Below are 15,350 nucleotides of genomic sequence, written 5' to 3'. Positions count from 1 at the left end.
ACACTTTTAGTTTCAGACCCTCTGGTTTATTAATGCCCCATCGCATTAATAAGCTAGTTGCTTTTAAAACGCTACACCTGAAAGTCCTGTGGAACGTCTTGATGCCCAGGTTTGTTTCCTAGAATCAGCCTGGATACAGTCTGTTATTCTGTTTCAATCCACACTGCCACTTTCTGCGTACATTTCTTGGAATCCGCTCACAAACAATTCCCAGCAATCTGCGTAACTCGTAAGCACACCCGGACGGGCGCTGGGTGGTCCATCTTCTTTAGCAGTGTTTCCCAACCCTGGTCCTCAAGGCTCACTGCCCTGCATGTTTTAGGTATTTCCTTGCTTCAGTCCAGCTGATTTCAATTGATGACTGATTAACAGGTGTTGGAATAATTTGATGTGTTTTAAGGTTTATCATCATCCATTTGTTTCACCTTTGTATTTACATTTTAATGGTGTGCTTTGACTGTTTGAAAGTGTTTGCAGAACAGGAAACTGTGAGAAGCGAAGAGGAGGGTACCATGAACGAGGCGTTCCAGCCGTCATGACCTAGAGGAACTGCAATCTGACATTCTTATCTTATGAAATATGCTTTTGAAGATTGTATAATTAAGTTGTGTGCATTTGAGTGTTTTGAGTGCTTTGCTCCCCCTCCCTTCCGGGCCGCATACTGTCGTGTTTCTAATTCTAATAAAAGCAGGGCAAGACTCAGTTGAAGCTTCAGAGCATAGGCCGAAATCTGTAACTGGGTTTCAACTGTGTTCTCCCTGCAGGTAAAACCAAGTTCTGACTCTTGCCTCTTCTTTGTGTCTGTATTCAGGTAATTTAGACCTAACAACAGGCGTTTGTTGAACTGCAATCAGTTGAATCAGGCACATTAAAGCAGGGAAACTTCTAAACCTCTAAAGTGCAACTAGAAAAAAATAGAAGTTAACAGCAGGTATCATTAGGGATGTACAGAAGTGCACTGCAGTCACCATAAAAAAAAAAAAAAACATGGGCACCTTATCTCATAATTACAAGATGCCTGGAAAGTTGCCGTTTAATGCCACTGCCTGGTATTCTGTGTCGCTCTCGTGGCCAGGGTCTTCAACAGAGAGCCAGTGTGTTTATTAAGTGATTGATTTTCATTTTCTGACTGTATGTACATTAACCAACGATGCAATATAATAAACCAACTGTTTGTGGAAGACTAATGGCCCCACTTTAATTTTCAGAGTCCATGAGAGAGGCGAGTGTGATCTGAATCTTGGCCAAAAGTCATCTTAAACTCCTTAATAAGTTCCTGAAATGAGCAGGCAAAATGTGGGTATTTGTGAAAGCGGGATTCAGCCCACATTAAAGTCTTACCCGCCAAAAGACCGAGTAAATAAGAAATATTTACTCGTACAGTAGGAACCCCCCACTACGACCTACGTCATCACCAAACCTCTCAGTTGACCTCACAGCAGGGAGATGGAGCATTGGGGACATCTGCTGGACGAGGAGGAATTTTGAATCCGGGCGTTGGATGGATGTATTTTGTTTTATCGATGAGGTTTCTGAGATCAGCGTCATGGGTTTGAGTGAAAGATTGTTGCTCTGAAAGAGCCAAGGTGTCTGGGTCTTCCGGGCCTGAGTGTTCTGTCATGATGGTGTTCAGCTCTCTGACCCGCATGCACAGACGCTCTCAGGAGACGAGAGGAAATGAAAGACGAACAGGGACCTGAAACTCTGAGACGAGACAGAGTTGAATTGGTCCTTGTGTCCTTCAGATGTGCGTTCATGATGAAGGCTTTGACTGCGTCCCAATTCTCCACATCCGTCTTAAGCCCCGCCCTTTTTGGGTCCCATTTCAGCACTTCTGCTAAGCCCGCATCCAGGTGGACTTCAGCAAGTACGTTACCCACAATTCATTGCTGCATGTGATATTTTCAATTAAAAGATAGAACTATGGCAATGTTCACAGAGGAAGCTGTATCGGTCCCAAAAAAAAAAATCAGTTTTCAAATATAAGGTATTAAAATAATTGTCATTTTACTCTACATTATATTTACAAATACTATTTTGCTCTGTATTGAACAAGTCATAACAAAACACATTTGTACACCCAAATAGCTCCTGCAATGATTTTGGAAAGCAACAATACATCTATTGTAAATTTAAAAACGATTTCTTGTTGCAGTTGTGCTTTTTAGAAGTACAAATGCATACATAGCGACTGGTCCGCCATTTTTGATGTCGACGTTGTGGCTCAGAGGCCTACTGTCCCAATTCTCACATTTTTGCATCGTAACCTGCACACTCGAACCCTTAAGTCCATTTCGATTGAGTACGCACTTCATGTAGGGGCGTAGGGTCCAGTCCAAGTACTGGGACCGGCCGGACTAACACTCAGGCATCCGAGGTCGTTCAGCCAGCTTTTCTTATCCCGCCTGCTGATGAGCGTGAGGGGATGCAGGTATTTCTGAGGACACCTGCTGGTGTCCGCCCAGGCGCTCCCTGGCGCCCTCAAGTGGTTCCTGAGAAAGCAACACCACTGAAGGAACACGCAGAGACACAATAAACCACATTCCTGAGAGTTTTAAAGTTCACATTTTGAAGCTTGGTACATTGTTTTATAATGACAGAATGAAATTGTTGAATGATGTGGCGGCATTTTCTAATTTCACACCACAGAAGAAATCCAATGTGTGGCTCTCTTATTTTATCTTTGAACAGAACCATCAGCTGCATCGACTCTTTTCAACAGTGCAGTAATGAACAGTGAATAACCAGGGAACGTTAGCCACAAGCCTAAAGATGGGTCGACAGCTCAGTTTTTGTTCACACTAATTCATAATTTAGCTCTTATGTTACAAAGTCCTGGTGAAAACCATTTAATGCTCACAGACAAACTGTATGCTTGTGTTTCTGGGCTGACGCTGGATGCATGCAGTCTTTGATATCACAAAACGATGCATCTGCATTTTTTGCTGACGTCAGAGGATGGATGAGCTTTATTTAGACTTACATTGAATGAAAAAGAAAGTAGAGACTGAGATGGAGGAATGCCTCTTCCCTTCCAAATCATAGCCACTGTTATTGGACAACTAATATGTGATGTCTGTCGTTCTGGGCATATTATTACTCTGATAAAAGAGGACCTATTAGGTTGGTGCCTCTCAATTTCTATTGTCAGTAATAAGAGCATCAATACCTTTTTCCCTAAACTAGACAATTACTAATAACTCCATTTGAATTTTCTCACAATTTAGGAGATACTTTGACCTTTTTGGAGTTGTTTCTGAGGGGTGGAGCTACCTGCTGGAGGACACAAAGTTATGGCTTCTTGAACTTTGCTGGTGCAACATTTGATCCTTTTGAGGTGGAAGGATGCTGCCACACCCACATCCCAGCAACACACTTGATTAAGGTCCAGTTTAAAACTGGAGAATCTTAGATGTGTAATGAGAGGCTCAAAAAATACATTTTTATCAAAGTTGGCAATCTTTTCTTCTTTTCTTTAATCAACCGTCTAGAATAGCTGGTTTCTGGTAATACTGGTTGATCTGGTATCGTATAGCTACATATATTGTTTTGCGCTCTTTGCACAGTACTTAGATGACAGTGAGGGCCGTGCTTGTTTGTTATTATGGGGTGGGTTTTTTAGTAGTATTTTTTTTTCTCATTAGTAACTTTGGTACGTTTGTATATTTGTAATGAAAACCCTTCAACAAATAGATTTGACACTAATAAGTTAGCAGAAACATGCTTGTTACAGAAACTCTCCAAAGAGAAACACTTTCATCATCAGCTGCAGAGACAATATGCAGAGTTGGGTGTGACGATGGGATGACGAAGAGCCGATATCCTAAAAACCTTTGAAACAAGCTCTGGTCTTTTCACTCTGTTCTCCCAGATTCAGCCTCCGGCAGGGCGGACCGGAGATGTTCCCCTTTCAGCCGCTCTGCGTCATTCAGAGTGACGCCATGCTCCGGATGCAGATGGTGGGGCATAAAAAGATGTTCTCTCTGGACATCTGTGTGAAGTTAAAGCAAACCGAGGCTGCGTGCCGGGTGAACCGCTAAAAGAGTTACACTCCTTTCTTTTTTTTTTGGACACCAAAGACGGTGAGAGAGTCAGACGCTCAATAAAATGCTCCAGGAATATTCCAACACTTCAGCTGAGTTGAGATATTTTAATATTACTTTGACGTAACAGTTGAAATGAACACCTTTTCACAAAAGTGTTAAGCAAAATTAAACTGACATTAAAATAACTTCATCAGTAAATACTCATACTCCTGTGCGACACAGCGCCGTTTTCAGCAGGTTGATGCAATTGTGCTTTTATTCTGTGTGGAACTCATATAAACTCTCCACTGTCCTAAATACCAGAGCACTTAATCTGTATTTGGTAAACGTTGAAATGAATCCACAGGGAAAAAAACAACAACAAAAAAAAAAACCCCAGCAGAACTGATTTAAGACATGATGGAGCTTCTCTCTCTTTAATGAGATGATTTATTTTAAAGAGCAAATGAAGTCATTAGATGGAAAAAATACTGCTTTCAAGCTTCTTGATGTCTCTTATCGGAATTCAAATATATATTACTTTCCCATTTATTAAGTACGTTTTGTCGTTTTTATGCTAAACTCAATACAGGATTCTTATTTAAGTGTGTTGTAAAAGTAAAAAAAAAATTGTAAAGTGATTCTGCTGGTTTAACTGGGGGGTGATGGGGGCCGTGACAGGGGCCGGGCGGTGAAAGCCAGCTGTGGCTTCACGGGGAGTATTCATACTCTTCTGCACTGCGTCTTCCAAAGTCCATCCAGCCGAGGTAATCTCTGTCCTCTATCCTGTGGCTGGGGGCCAGGGCTCTGCTGCTGAGGGAGGATCTGATCTGGAAGGCAGAACCTGCAAGAAATCAAACACACTGAGTGAGGAAAACTGAGGTTTTTTTTTTTTTTTACATCCTTTATTTTCTACTTTGCTGTTAATGATGGTATGAACCGCTGAGAAGGAGCAATTTAACCTATTTTGACTTGTTCTGTTTCTATTTCTGTCCTTTTGCGTTCTGCAAGAGCAGTGAGCTCAGCAGACCTAAAGAGGGAAGCGGAGGGAGGAAGTGATAGAGGGAGGAGGTTTGGTTAAAAAGAAGCGGAAGAGACGGGGAGGAGGTGGGACACGGCAGATGGTGGGATACGGGCTCAGCGTGAATGACGGTGGACTGCAGACGGACGGACGCAGGGAAGAAAAAGAATCACCGGACGATGAGAGAAAGATAAACAATTGAAGGGAAGGACGTTAATAACCCCAGCTTCTCGTTGTTGCCTCCGTACCCCAGAGCCCTCACCTTTCCTGGGGATCAGTCTGGCCAGGAGCTGGTTCAGGCTGTTTGGAGCCTCTGCGTGCTCACGGAGCTGGCTGTAGTGGGCGAACCGGTCTGATGGTGGCGCTGGAGCCGAGCGGACCTGGCGTGTTCGGCTGGACGACGGAGCATGGAGGCTGTTTGTTAAGTGAGCCGTACTCTCAGCTCTCTGGGAGAAGAAAGGAAGATGTATGGAAATTCCTTTTGAATTTAATTTAACTAGGAAAAAGTGTAGATGATGATTTTCTTTATATGTGCCACTTTTAAAGCACGGAAGTAAACATATGTAATGTCTCTCATATTAACTGCTTTAACTTTTTTGTGACTTATGGTGTCAAGGCATGTGTGTGTGTGGGGGGGGTGTGTGTGTGTGTCTTACCACTGACTGTGCAGGCAGACTCAGGGAGCCACTGGACAAAGCAGCCAGGATAACACACACATAGATACCTACATTCATGACTGGATACAGAATAAATGGAAAAGAGAACATGAACGCCACACAGTTAAATGATCAAAATCTTTTGCTTCAATTAGAAAGAAATCAATTAGCTTTACAGACAATTTAAGTTAAAAATCTCAAACAGTTTTATAGTTTCTAAAGAACTATGAGGGGAGAAGAGATTAGTGTTTGATGAAAATACGGCAAATATCATCTTGTCTGTTTTATACACTCTGGTTGAGTGATGGAACATTTTACTGTTCAACACACGCACGCACACGCACACACACACTCTGAGTGTGGCAGTGTCAGCGATGAATAAATCTCAAAGGAAATATGATAATTATCTCCACATCTTAATTTGGTTCTGCGTTTTGCTTTTTGGGTCCAGATTATATTAAAATGAACTCACTGAGGGATTAAATCATATTTGTTTTTCCTCGTCTATAATTACCTCTTTTAAGAAAATTTCCTCTAACAAATGATGTCAATGAAATATTTCCTCACACTCAGAATATCACTGATAGATTATTATTCTGGAATGCAATATTACATCTGGGAGGCTGATTTTGCTCATTTTTCACCCAGGTGAGTAATCTTCATTAGATGTGATGAACGGTGCTTGGTATTAGAAAAGTCTTCCAGAAGAAAAGTCCAATTAGATCAAAACAACACCAGTTGCTTAGAGGCTTTCAATCTGCAGTAATTATGAAATCCCACTGTCTCCGTTTGCATCTGGGCTGGTATTACAGCTCAACGCTCTGCAGACTTCTGTTTACCGTTACTGAACATGTTTACTCAGAATAATGTTTGAGACTTTTCCAGCTTTAGGTTCTTTGTAAAATAATCCTGGTAAGGTATGATGGGGGGTTTTGTAGCCATTCCCTGGTTGTTCACTGATTATCTCATATAATCTCCTAACACCAGGAGTTGCAGATGAGACGTGCAGCTCTAGTTTTAATCTCAATTACATCAAGAATTGATCTGTAATTTCATCACTGGCGCAGAAAACAAATGTCCATTTCAATAATTTTATAGAAAGTGGCCCAGTGGTGCTGTAAGCAGTCATTCTTTCAATGCTAATATAATTCCTGATAGCAGCTGGTCGTCTTTCATTCATTATTCATCGGGCTGATAATGATGTGCTGCTGTGCGTGAGAACCTTTTCCACAACTCTGCATCACACATTTTACAATTTGCGTAGCTTTTAAATAATAGTTCTGGTTTTTATTTTTGTTTATGTGCCCTAGCATTTACTGAAATGCAAAAATAAAGAATAAAAAATTCAAGCTAAAAGCAAAATTTTCTCCACTGAAATTTAAAAAAAAATTCAAAAAGTATAATATATTTGACTGGTAACCAACTTTCAAATTATGTTTTGTAAGTGGCAAATTTATATTTACCATTATTTTTTTAGCAATAAACAACTGACTATTAATAGTCATCCTCACTTCCTGTAATTCAGATATTTCTGATCATTTATGATCTACCACGTTGAATTCCTCATATAATCATTTAAAATAACATTTTAAAAAATTGTGGGGAGGAGAGAAGCAAAATAACTCTAGCTCTCTTTTTAAAATTCTACATCATTTAAAGGGTTTGTAACTTTAGGTACTTATCTTTTTGCAAAATTCACAAAGTTGAATGACAAAAAATGATGTGTATTTCTTACCTCCAGTTGTCGGCAAACCAGGGGAGACGAGGATCTGAAGAAGCAGAGTTTTGCTCCAGTGCTCAGGCTGAGAGAATATGGGAGAGAGGGAGGGGATGCTACCCTTTATACAGACTCAGAGGAAGTGGGAGGAGCCTGTACCGGTGGGAGGAGCCTGTGGATGGCGCAGAAACTGGCAGCACTGACGCCACTGAGCACGCAAACGTGCACACATACCGCAGAACACACACCAACACGAAGACAGATAGTTTCAGCTGTGGCAGCTTTGATAGTGATGGCTACGCCTGACTCACCTGGGTTACAGAGAACAACACGCGTACGAAGAATGAGTTTATTGACACAATCAGAGGACTCAAGTGGAGACAAGCTAAAAGGCTCTATTTAGCCTGAACTACAATAGACTGCAATTGAAGCGATTCATCGTGCAGCTCAAAGGGAAATCACTCTTTGCTTTTAAGAGCGGAAGGTATTGTTCAGGTACGACAGGCTTCGTAGCTCCATAAAAAGGCCAAATTTCAATCCGCAGCTTTGTTTGCATGCACCTACCAATAATCTCCACAGGAGTTCTGATAAAGCCATTGTGGGGATTGTCAAAGAGTAATTCAGAGAAACTTTTAGTGCAACTTTCATTTTTGCAGCGGTGAAACAGTGGAAACAGAGAAGGTGTGTGTGATCCTGTTGGTCACACCGATGGTATTTAACACTGAAACAAGTAGGAACTGATCAATGCCTCAAATTTCAAGCAAACACCCAGATCCATGAGCTGATAGTGTCATTATTAAATCATAACGTCCTGCAATTCTTGAGGTAATTCGGTGTTCAGATGATCACAATTTTTGCATTTTTTGAGAATAGATTTCTTCATTCGCTATGGAAATAGTGTTTGACCTAATCCCGACTTTCTTGAAATCTTCAATTATGCCATTTGTTCACATTCATGTTTCCGCACAATGCCACAAATCTGCATTTCTCTCCTTCCAAACACAGTAATTGCATTGAAGACAGGTTTGTACGATCGCTTTTTTGCTGCGGCATTCTTTGCTACCTGTCCAGGTTTTGGTGAATGTGCTGCCGCCTTCCTGAAGATTGGCACCAAACTCTCCCTGCGTTCTTGTGGGCTGATCACTTCCTTTCCATATGATCCAGAAAAATTATAATTCCTGTTTATCCAAAAGCTAGCTTTAGCACCGCAGCACTGCGGGCCTTAGCAGAAATTTAGGAAAGTTTAAGTCCTTTATTAGCTTTGGCCATCACTAAGAAAACAATGATCATTTCTCCAGCAACAGCAAATATTCCATAATTCAAGATGTGTCTGACTTTCAAGAGCTCTCTTACTGTCAAAACTATTTTTCTAGAACACGCCGAGATTTTCTGAGCGAGAAATATTGTTAAATTTTGTTTCCTATGTTGCATTTTGCCAGAATATCTATAGAATATTTAGAAAATTTAGAGGAGAATTGAGGAAACATGCTTTTTTAAAAGAAAGAGAGATAGAGGGGGAAAACATGCAGCAAAGGTTTTGGTGGGGAATCAAATAATGGCCGTAATATATGGGAGGCTGATTTACCTCTACACTTCACACATTGCCACAGGGAACTTATGTTTAATTGGCTCTTTTGTCGTTTTTTTAAAAGGAACTGAAGAAACTTTGAGTTCTTTCTTGGTTTGACAAAAAATCTTTTGAAACTCTGTTGGAAGGAAAAAGTCGCTTCATGAGCTTCTTTTATCAAAAAAAAAAAAAAGAAAAGAAAGAAAAACAGGCTGAATAAATTTCACACATTTTATTAAACCGCAACCCAGAACATCAAGAAAAAGCCGTCATCCAGCAACTTGCTTGTAAAAAGTTGAATCATCAAGTTTTATACTTGCGACAAAACCCACCGTCTTGACTTTGTCAAGTTAAGTTGTTGATTCAACTCTTGCTGTAAATCGGATTTGTTTGTTGGGGGAAGTCATTAAAAACTTCCCAGCCGTCTACCTGCTGTGAAGGTCACTCCAAGGTCTGAAAGCGTCTTTATTTATTTCATTCTTGAGTCTTTTGGGCCTGAAACTTTAAATCCCCCGGAGAGATTCTGACCCTGAGGCTAAGATGAATAAAACTTTGTTATGCAGGTCTTGGTTATGTCTGAATTTTATCAGCTCATATGTACGTGCAGCTCTGGACTCTTTAACAACACATTTGAAGTGATATATAAACTTCTGACATATGCACCTCACTTTGTACAATGCATATGTACAAAGTGAGGTGTTTCATAACTTTGTCCCTGGAGAACCAGAAGGTTTCGACATTAGGAGAATGATTGGATGTATGTTGGTCACAGGTGACTTGGACTTTAAACCATAGCAAAAAAATAAAAAAATATAATATAAGGGAACTTAGTAATGAAATAATCAATATTCTGTACTTAACAGTGAAATCTTTATTGAGGCTGGAACCCAATTCACCGACCTCCTGACTAAATATGTTCAAATTTGTAACATGGATTGCATTTTCACAGATTTTACTTATTAAGAAACACATTTTTTTAGTTATTATTTTACTACACAGGTCCGCATTTCATTCGTACACGCCGTTCTCTCAGCATCAAAGACTGCGGTCTTCATGTCTCTGCGTCTAATTTGTCGTGTCTAAATCCTCTGGTCTTTCGCTCAGACAGACATCTGACTTGAAACAAAATAATCCGCCCTCCTCCCCCAGGGTTTCATTAGACAAGCAAAGCTGTCACCTCGTTAGTCAAGTCCTGTCCGTTATTTTTGGGTGAAGGAGGAAGACGGATGTTAAAGTAGAAAAATAGCAAGTTAAATGAATGAAGGCCGTCCACAGGCAAAGAATGTCAATCGCAGAATCATTTTCTCAAATTAAATTCTCCAGGAAATTGCAAACAGATTTCTGCTCTGAAATCCTGGCCAACTCTTACAGTCTGCGGTAAATTCACAGCTTTTGCTCACGATGTTTTGTGTGGAGCAGCTTTTTGTCGTGCCTCATTATCATAAAATAGTTCAGCTCACTTTTCAACAAAACCTCACTTCAAAAACATCTCAGCTTTCTCTTTCATATTAGTCATACCGATGTGAGATCAACATTTACATTTAAAAGCTTTTACAAAGCGTTTGAGCTGCTATTTTTCTACTGCATTTTTTATTTCATTTTATTTGGGAAAAATGAAAATGGCTTCAGCCAATCAGAAGCACTAACACATCCTAATGTGATAGTTTGCGTCACATGTATAAATTAGCATGAACAAGTTACACTCTTTTTTCCAATAATAATAATAATAGAGCCTTGCAGATCTTAGTGCATTGTTCTTTGAATTTATTCCCCTGAAGCCTTTGTGAGTCTTTAAATAAGTTTGTTTGCTTTTACTGTGAAGGATGACCTAGTGGAGCTTGCACTGTGTTCCAAATTATTATGCAAATTGGATTAAAGTGTCATAAAGATTACATTTTTTGTTGTGCTATTAAATTTATAGATGTTATTGTGGGTCAGGGCTCTTTGAATCACTTTAATTAATTTCAGAGAGCTGGTTGATTAGTTTGTCTGGTGAGCTCAATTAAAGGAAATCTACATAAGAAGGATGTTCCACATTATTAAACAGGCCACAGGTTTCAAGCAATATGGGAAAGAGAAAGGATCTCTGCTGATGAAAATCATCAGATAGTGTAGTGCCGTATGACAAGATATGAAAACATTAGATATTTAATGAAACTGAAGCATTATCATTGTACTGCGAAGAGATTTGTGGCTGATTCAGAACAAAGATGGGTTTGTACAGATAAAGGCAGAATGAGGAAAGTTTCTGTTAGACAAATTCATCGGATAAAGAGAGCAGCTGTTAAAATGCCCTTAAAAAGCATCAAACAGTTATTTGAAGCTGCTGGAGTCTCTGGAACCTCAAGGTGGAGGATCCTCCAGAGGCTTGCGGTGCATCAACCTACTATTGGGCCGAAATAATGGGGAGAGTGTCATGTTCCGTGTTTTTCTGTGTTTATTTAGAGTTTTCTGTGTCCTTGAGTCTCTTCGTTGTCCTGTCCTCCCCTTGATTGTTCCCAGGTGTGTCTTGTTCTGTGATTACCCGCTGTGTATTTAACTCCACCTGTGTTCCTTGTTCCTCGTCGGGTCCTTGTCAATGTTTTGTCAATTCAGTGTCGCGTCTAATGTGCGTTCCTGCCTGTTGTTTGGACTGTGTTTCGCCATTAAATCGCCATAATCATCTTACCTGGGTCCGCTGCGTCTGCCTCACCATCACCTACACCGCACCGTTTCATGACAGAGAGAATCATTGGTCGGCCCCTTCAGAGTCCCTGAAGGTGTGAAAATGACCTCAGCAAAGTATATGGACTTTCTGACTGATCACTTTCTTTCATGGTTCAAAAAGAAGAGCCGTACCTTCAGTAGCAAAATCATCTTCATGCATGACAATGCACCATCTCGTGCTGCAAGGAATACCACTGTGTCATTGGCTGCTATGGGCATGAAAGGGGAGAAACTCATGGTGTGGTCACCATCCTCCTCTGACCTCTGACCTATTGAGAACCTTTGGAGTTTCCTCAAGCAGAAGATCTGAGGGTGAAATGCAGTTCATATCAAAACAGCAGCTCTGGGAAGGTTTTCTGACATCCTGCAAAGAAATTCAAGCAGAAACTTTCCATAAACTCACAAGTTCAATGGATGCAAGAATTGTGCTGTGATATCAAAGAAGGGATCCTATGTTAACATGTAACTCTGTCTGTTAAGATGTTTTTCATTGAAATAGCTTTTGATTTTAGTACATGTGACCACTTAATGCTGCACATTCAAAGAATGACCGTTTGCAGTTCTTTATAATCCATAAAATGTTTAGAAAATCTGCTGTGCATGATAATTTGGAACAGTGAATTTTGAGTTTTTTATTTTTAAAAAAAATACTGTTCTCATGGGGAGCTTTGTTCAGTAAAATTTGACTTAAACTGTAGTAGTTAATGAGACTTGAAAATTATACTGACCATCATTTGCATTGACCATTTAAGAAAACCTGAGAAAATATCACTTGCATAATAATTTGGAACACGGTGTATAAAACAAGATTCAACATTTCCCCAGTCGCTGCCTCTGCAGGTGGAGAGGATGTTCCGCTGTGCATCAGTCCTCCCTACAGCTAAGACATTCAGGAAATGGGGGATTTTTTTTTTCTTTGATCATGCCAGAGCTTTAAATCTTACTTAAGCTTTACTTTAACATGCATTTGCTGTTTCTTGTTTTGTTTTTTTATTAGTCTTTTATGACTCTCCACTCTTGTTTGCCCATACATGCTGACTAAACTGCCCGCTGTTAGATAGATGTAGCTATTTTTCCTGATGCTAGGTTGGTTCTTAATGCGTACTTATGCAGTGACATAAGTCGGGTTTCACTGCTGGACTCAAATGGTTCCCCTGACACTGTTGCCTATTTCGTTTTGCATCTCTTGTTTGTCTCCGGTTCTCACTATCATGTCGGGACGTTTTTCATGTTGTCTTCACCTGCTGGCTTTGCTCTTGTAATCGTGGGCTGTTTTGAATTACCAACGTATTTATGTGTAAAATAATTTTTTAGGAAACCTGATTCACGTTTTTCCCCAACAACAAATAGACCCATGGGTCGGTGCTTCTGATTTTTAAGACATTACCACAGCTACTTGCAGCTGCTTGCTTTATCAACCTGATAGGTTTATTTTATGTCCTAACCTGCAAAGAATCAACCAGAGACAAAGATTTAATTTTCTGCAGAAGAGGAGAGTTGAAAACAGACGCGAAAAATCGCTGTCAAACACTGTCTGGGATCAACTCTGCCCGATCTTTCTCTGCCTTTGGCTTTATTAGAAAATACAAGGAGGGAGGTTGGGCTTTTTCACATAGTCACACAAAGAATCTGACCAATGACCTTTTTCTACAGGGTGTTCTGGAACCTTCTGTGGACATGCCCTTACAAGGGCATGGGGCTGACCGCAACCAATCAGCCCCACAGAAAGCTGATACCACGGGAATGTGCAACCGTCTCTAGCCTCCAGGCAAACATCCTAAAAGTGGTTAATAGTGTTTCACAGAAGGAAAGGAGTCAAGTAAACAACACACAAAATAATAATATGAAAACATAACCTTTCAAATAAACTCACAAGTAAATGAACTTAGATAATTTTTCTAACACTGATTTTGTTTAGTCAGCATTAAAAAAAACAAAAAACATTTGCAGCATAAATTTCATGCTCCTGATTTCTTGCCTCTACTTTTCAGATCGTCTGTATAGCTTTAAATTTGGAACCTTATTGTTTGCTTGAAGCATCTATTGCAGATACGTTGACAACTCAATTGTATGTATGTATGCTACGGTAGCTGTGAGGGCTAATTAATACGCTAATCCTAACACACAGTGCAAATAATGACATTGTTTACTTATGTGTCATGAATTTCTTGATGAACATATCCCCCCGCTCCCAAACAAGCTTACTAAAACAAGAATAAATAAATAAACCTTACGCACAAGACTATCCATCTGCTGGAATGAAACGCTCAGTGTGTGTGAGAAAAACCCAAACAAGGTCACGCACACAGATCTACCGCCTGTGATGACGCGACTGCTGTCCCAGAAAACGTCGTACGTGACATGAAGACAGCTTCTTACTGAATACATTCGTGTTTATTGTCTCCGTTTCTCCTCCAAGTGATGAGTCATGGTGCTTGAGTTAATTGCAGTGTTGTTTTGTGTGGGTCAGAGGCCTCTTCAGTAGATGGGGGCCTCTGCTCTGGTCCAATCAGCCATCATGTTCCCTATTGTTGCGCTGAGCTGAAACTGGTGGCTGAGTGAACACACTGAGTGTGTTGGAGGGGAGGAGGGGGGGCCGTACAGAACAGTCAGACCAATCCATATTTATGCTCATCACTTATTCACAGCTAAAATGCAGCTGAGACTAGAAAAAATATTAAAAGGCAGACAAACTTTTTTTTTGCAAATTTTCTGACTCTTTAGAAAAGGATGTGTAAATTTGCAGGTGTGGTTTTTATCATTAGTATGGAGATCGATATGCATGTAGAGATTATTTTTTAAAGAGGGGCTTAAAAGGGAGCAAAAGGTGGATTTTTAAAAAATATTATAATACAAATAGTGTGTTTTGGGGGGATTTTATGTGATGGACCTACACAAAGTGAGGCATAATTTAAATCTAGGAGAAATTGATGAGGCAGTAGAATATAAAACCAAATCAAACCAAGGTAGTTAAAATGAATCATAGAAGAAAAAGCAAAGGACCAATTGGTAAAACAAACAAACAAATAAATAAATAAATAAAGTTGATAATGTCTTTTATGTGACAGGGAACTTTAGAAAAGAGCTGCGAATATCGAACCTGTTAAAGGACATGTTGGAACGAAACGAGACCGCCAACCTCTCTGTAGCTCACAGATGGAAAAGTCTCTTTATGTACTCTATTCTGCTACTTCAGAAAGTCAGGGGGTGATATCAAGAATATCCTGGGAAATCAGAGCAAAAGAAACATCCTTCTTCCTTGTGGCCTGTCCTCTGCTGGCTGTTCGCTGAGCTGAAGCTGGGGGCCGAGTCAATACTGCTGGGGGTCTGTCTGCTAAACACCCAGGTAACTTCAGACATTAAAGTCTGCTAGTCATAGCAGGGGCTTGTATTTTTATTGTGGACTAAATGAAGGTTTGTCTCCGTTGGGCTGATGAACCTTGAGAGTTGAATCACTTCCAACTTCATTTTGTTCCTATTAAGGAAGAGGACTAATTATCCAGACTGAGCTTGTATATGTTCTCGGTGTGCTATCATGTGCATGTGGCTTCTGACGGTTTTTTAATAATCACGGCATCGTTTCATGTGCAAAATTGTGCTTTTGGCCATGTACATTGTTTTGTTGGTGTAATTATTGCACTGAGACTTTGCATTTCAG

At 40.2% G+C, this 15,350-nt stretch overlaps 1 protein-coding gene across 1 annotated transcript; it reads right to left on the bottom strand.

The window, feature by feature from the left end:
• Positions 1-4,130: 4,130 nt before the first annotated feature.
• ccka (cholecystokinin a) lies at positions 4,131-7,559 on the bottom strand. Its single transcript, XM_032559647.1, has 4 exons — positions 7,438-7,559; positions 5,703-5,782; positions 5,309-5,492; positions 4,131-4,869 (listed from the first exon to the last, which is right to left on the bottom strand). The coding sequence occupies exons 2-4, from the start codon at positions 5,778-5,780 to the stop codon at positions 4,736-4,738; spliced, it is 396 nt and encodes a 131-aa protein (XP_032415538.1). The 5' UTR covers positions 5,781-5,782; positions 7,438-7,559; the 3' UTR covers positions 4,131-4,735.
• Positions 7,560-15,350: the final 7,791 nt, after the last annotated feature.

This window comes from Xiphophorus hellerii, chromosome 3 (assembly GCF_003331165.1).
Source record: "Xiphophorus hellerii strain 12219 chromosome 3, Xiphophorus_hellerii-4.1, whole genome shotgun sequence".
NCBI classification, from domain to species: Eukaryota; Metazoa; Chordata; class Actinopteri; order Cyprinodontiformes; family Poeciliidae; genus Xiphophorus; species Xiphophorus hellerii.
Note: the sequence above shows the minus strand (reverse complement) of the source record. Positions and strands in the feature narration are given on the sequence as shown.

Coding starts and splice junctions, on each gene's coding strand:
- ccka (XM_032559647.1), bottom strand. CDS start 5,780: ATGAATGTAGGTATCTATGTGTGTGTTATCCTGGCTGCTTTGTCCAGT. Junction 5,493..5,702: donor GTCTGCCTGCACAGTCAGTG/GTAAGACACACA, acceptor TTCTTCTCCCAG/AGAGCTGAGAGTACGGCTCA. Junction 4,870..5,308: donor CAGACTGATCCCCAGGAAAG/GTGAGGGCTCTG, acceptor GATTTCTTGCAG/GTTCTGCCTTCCAGATCAGA.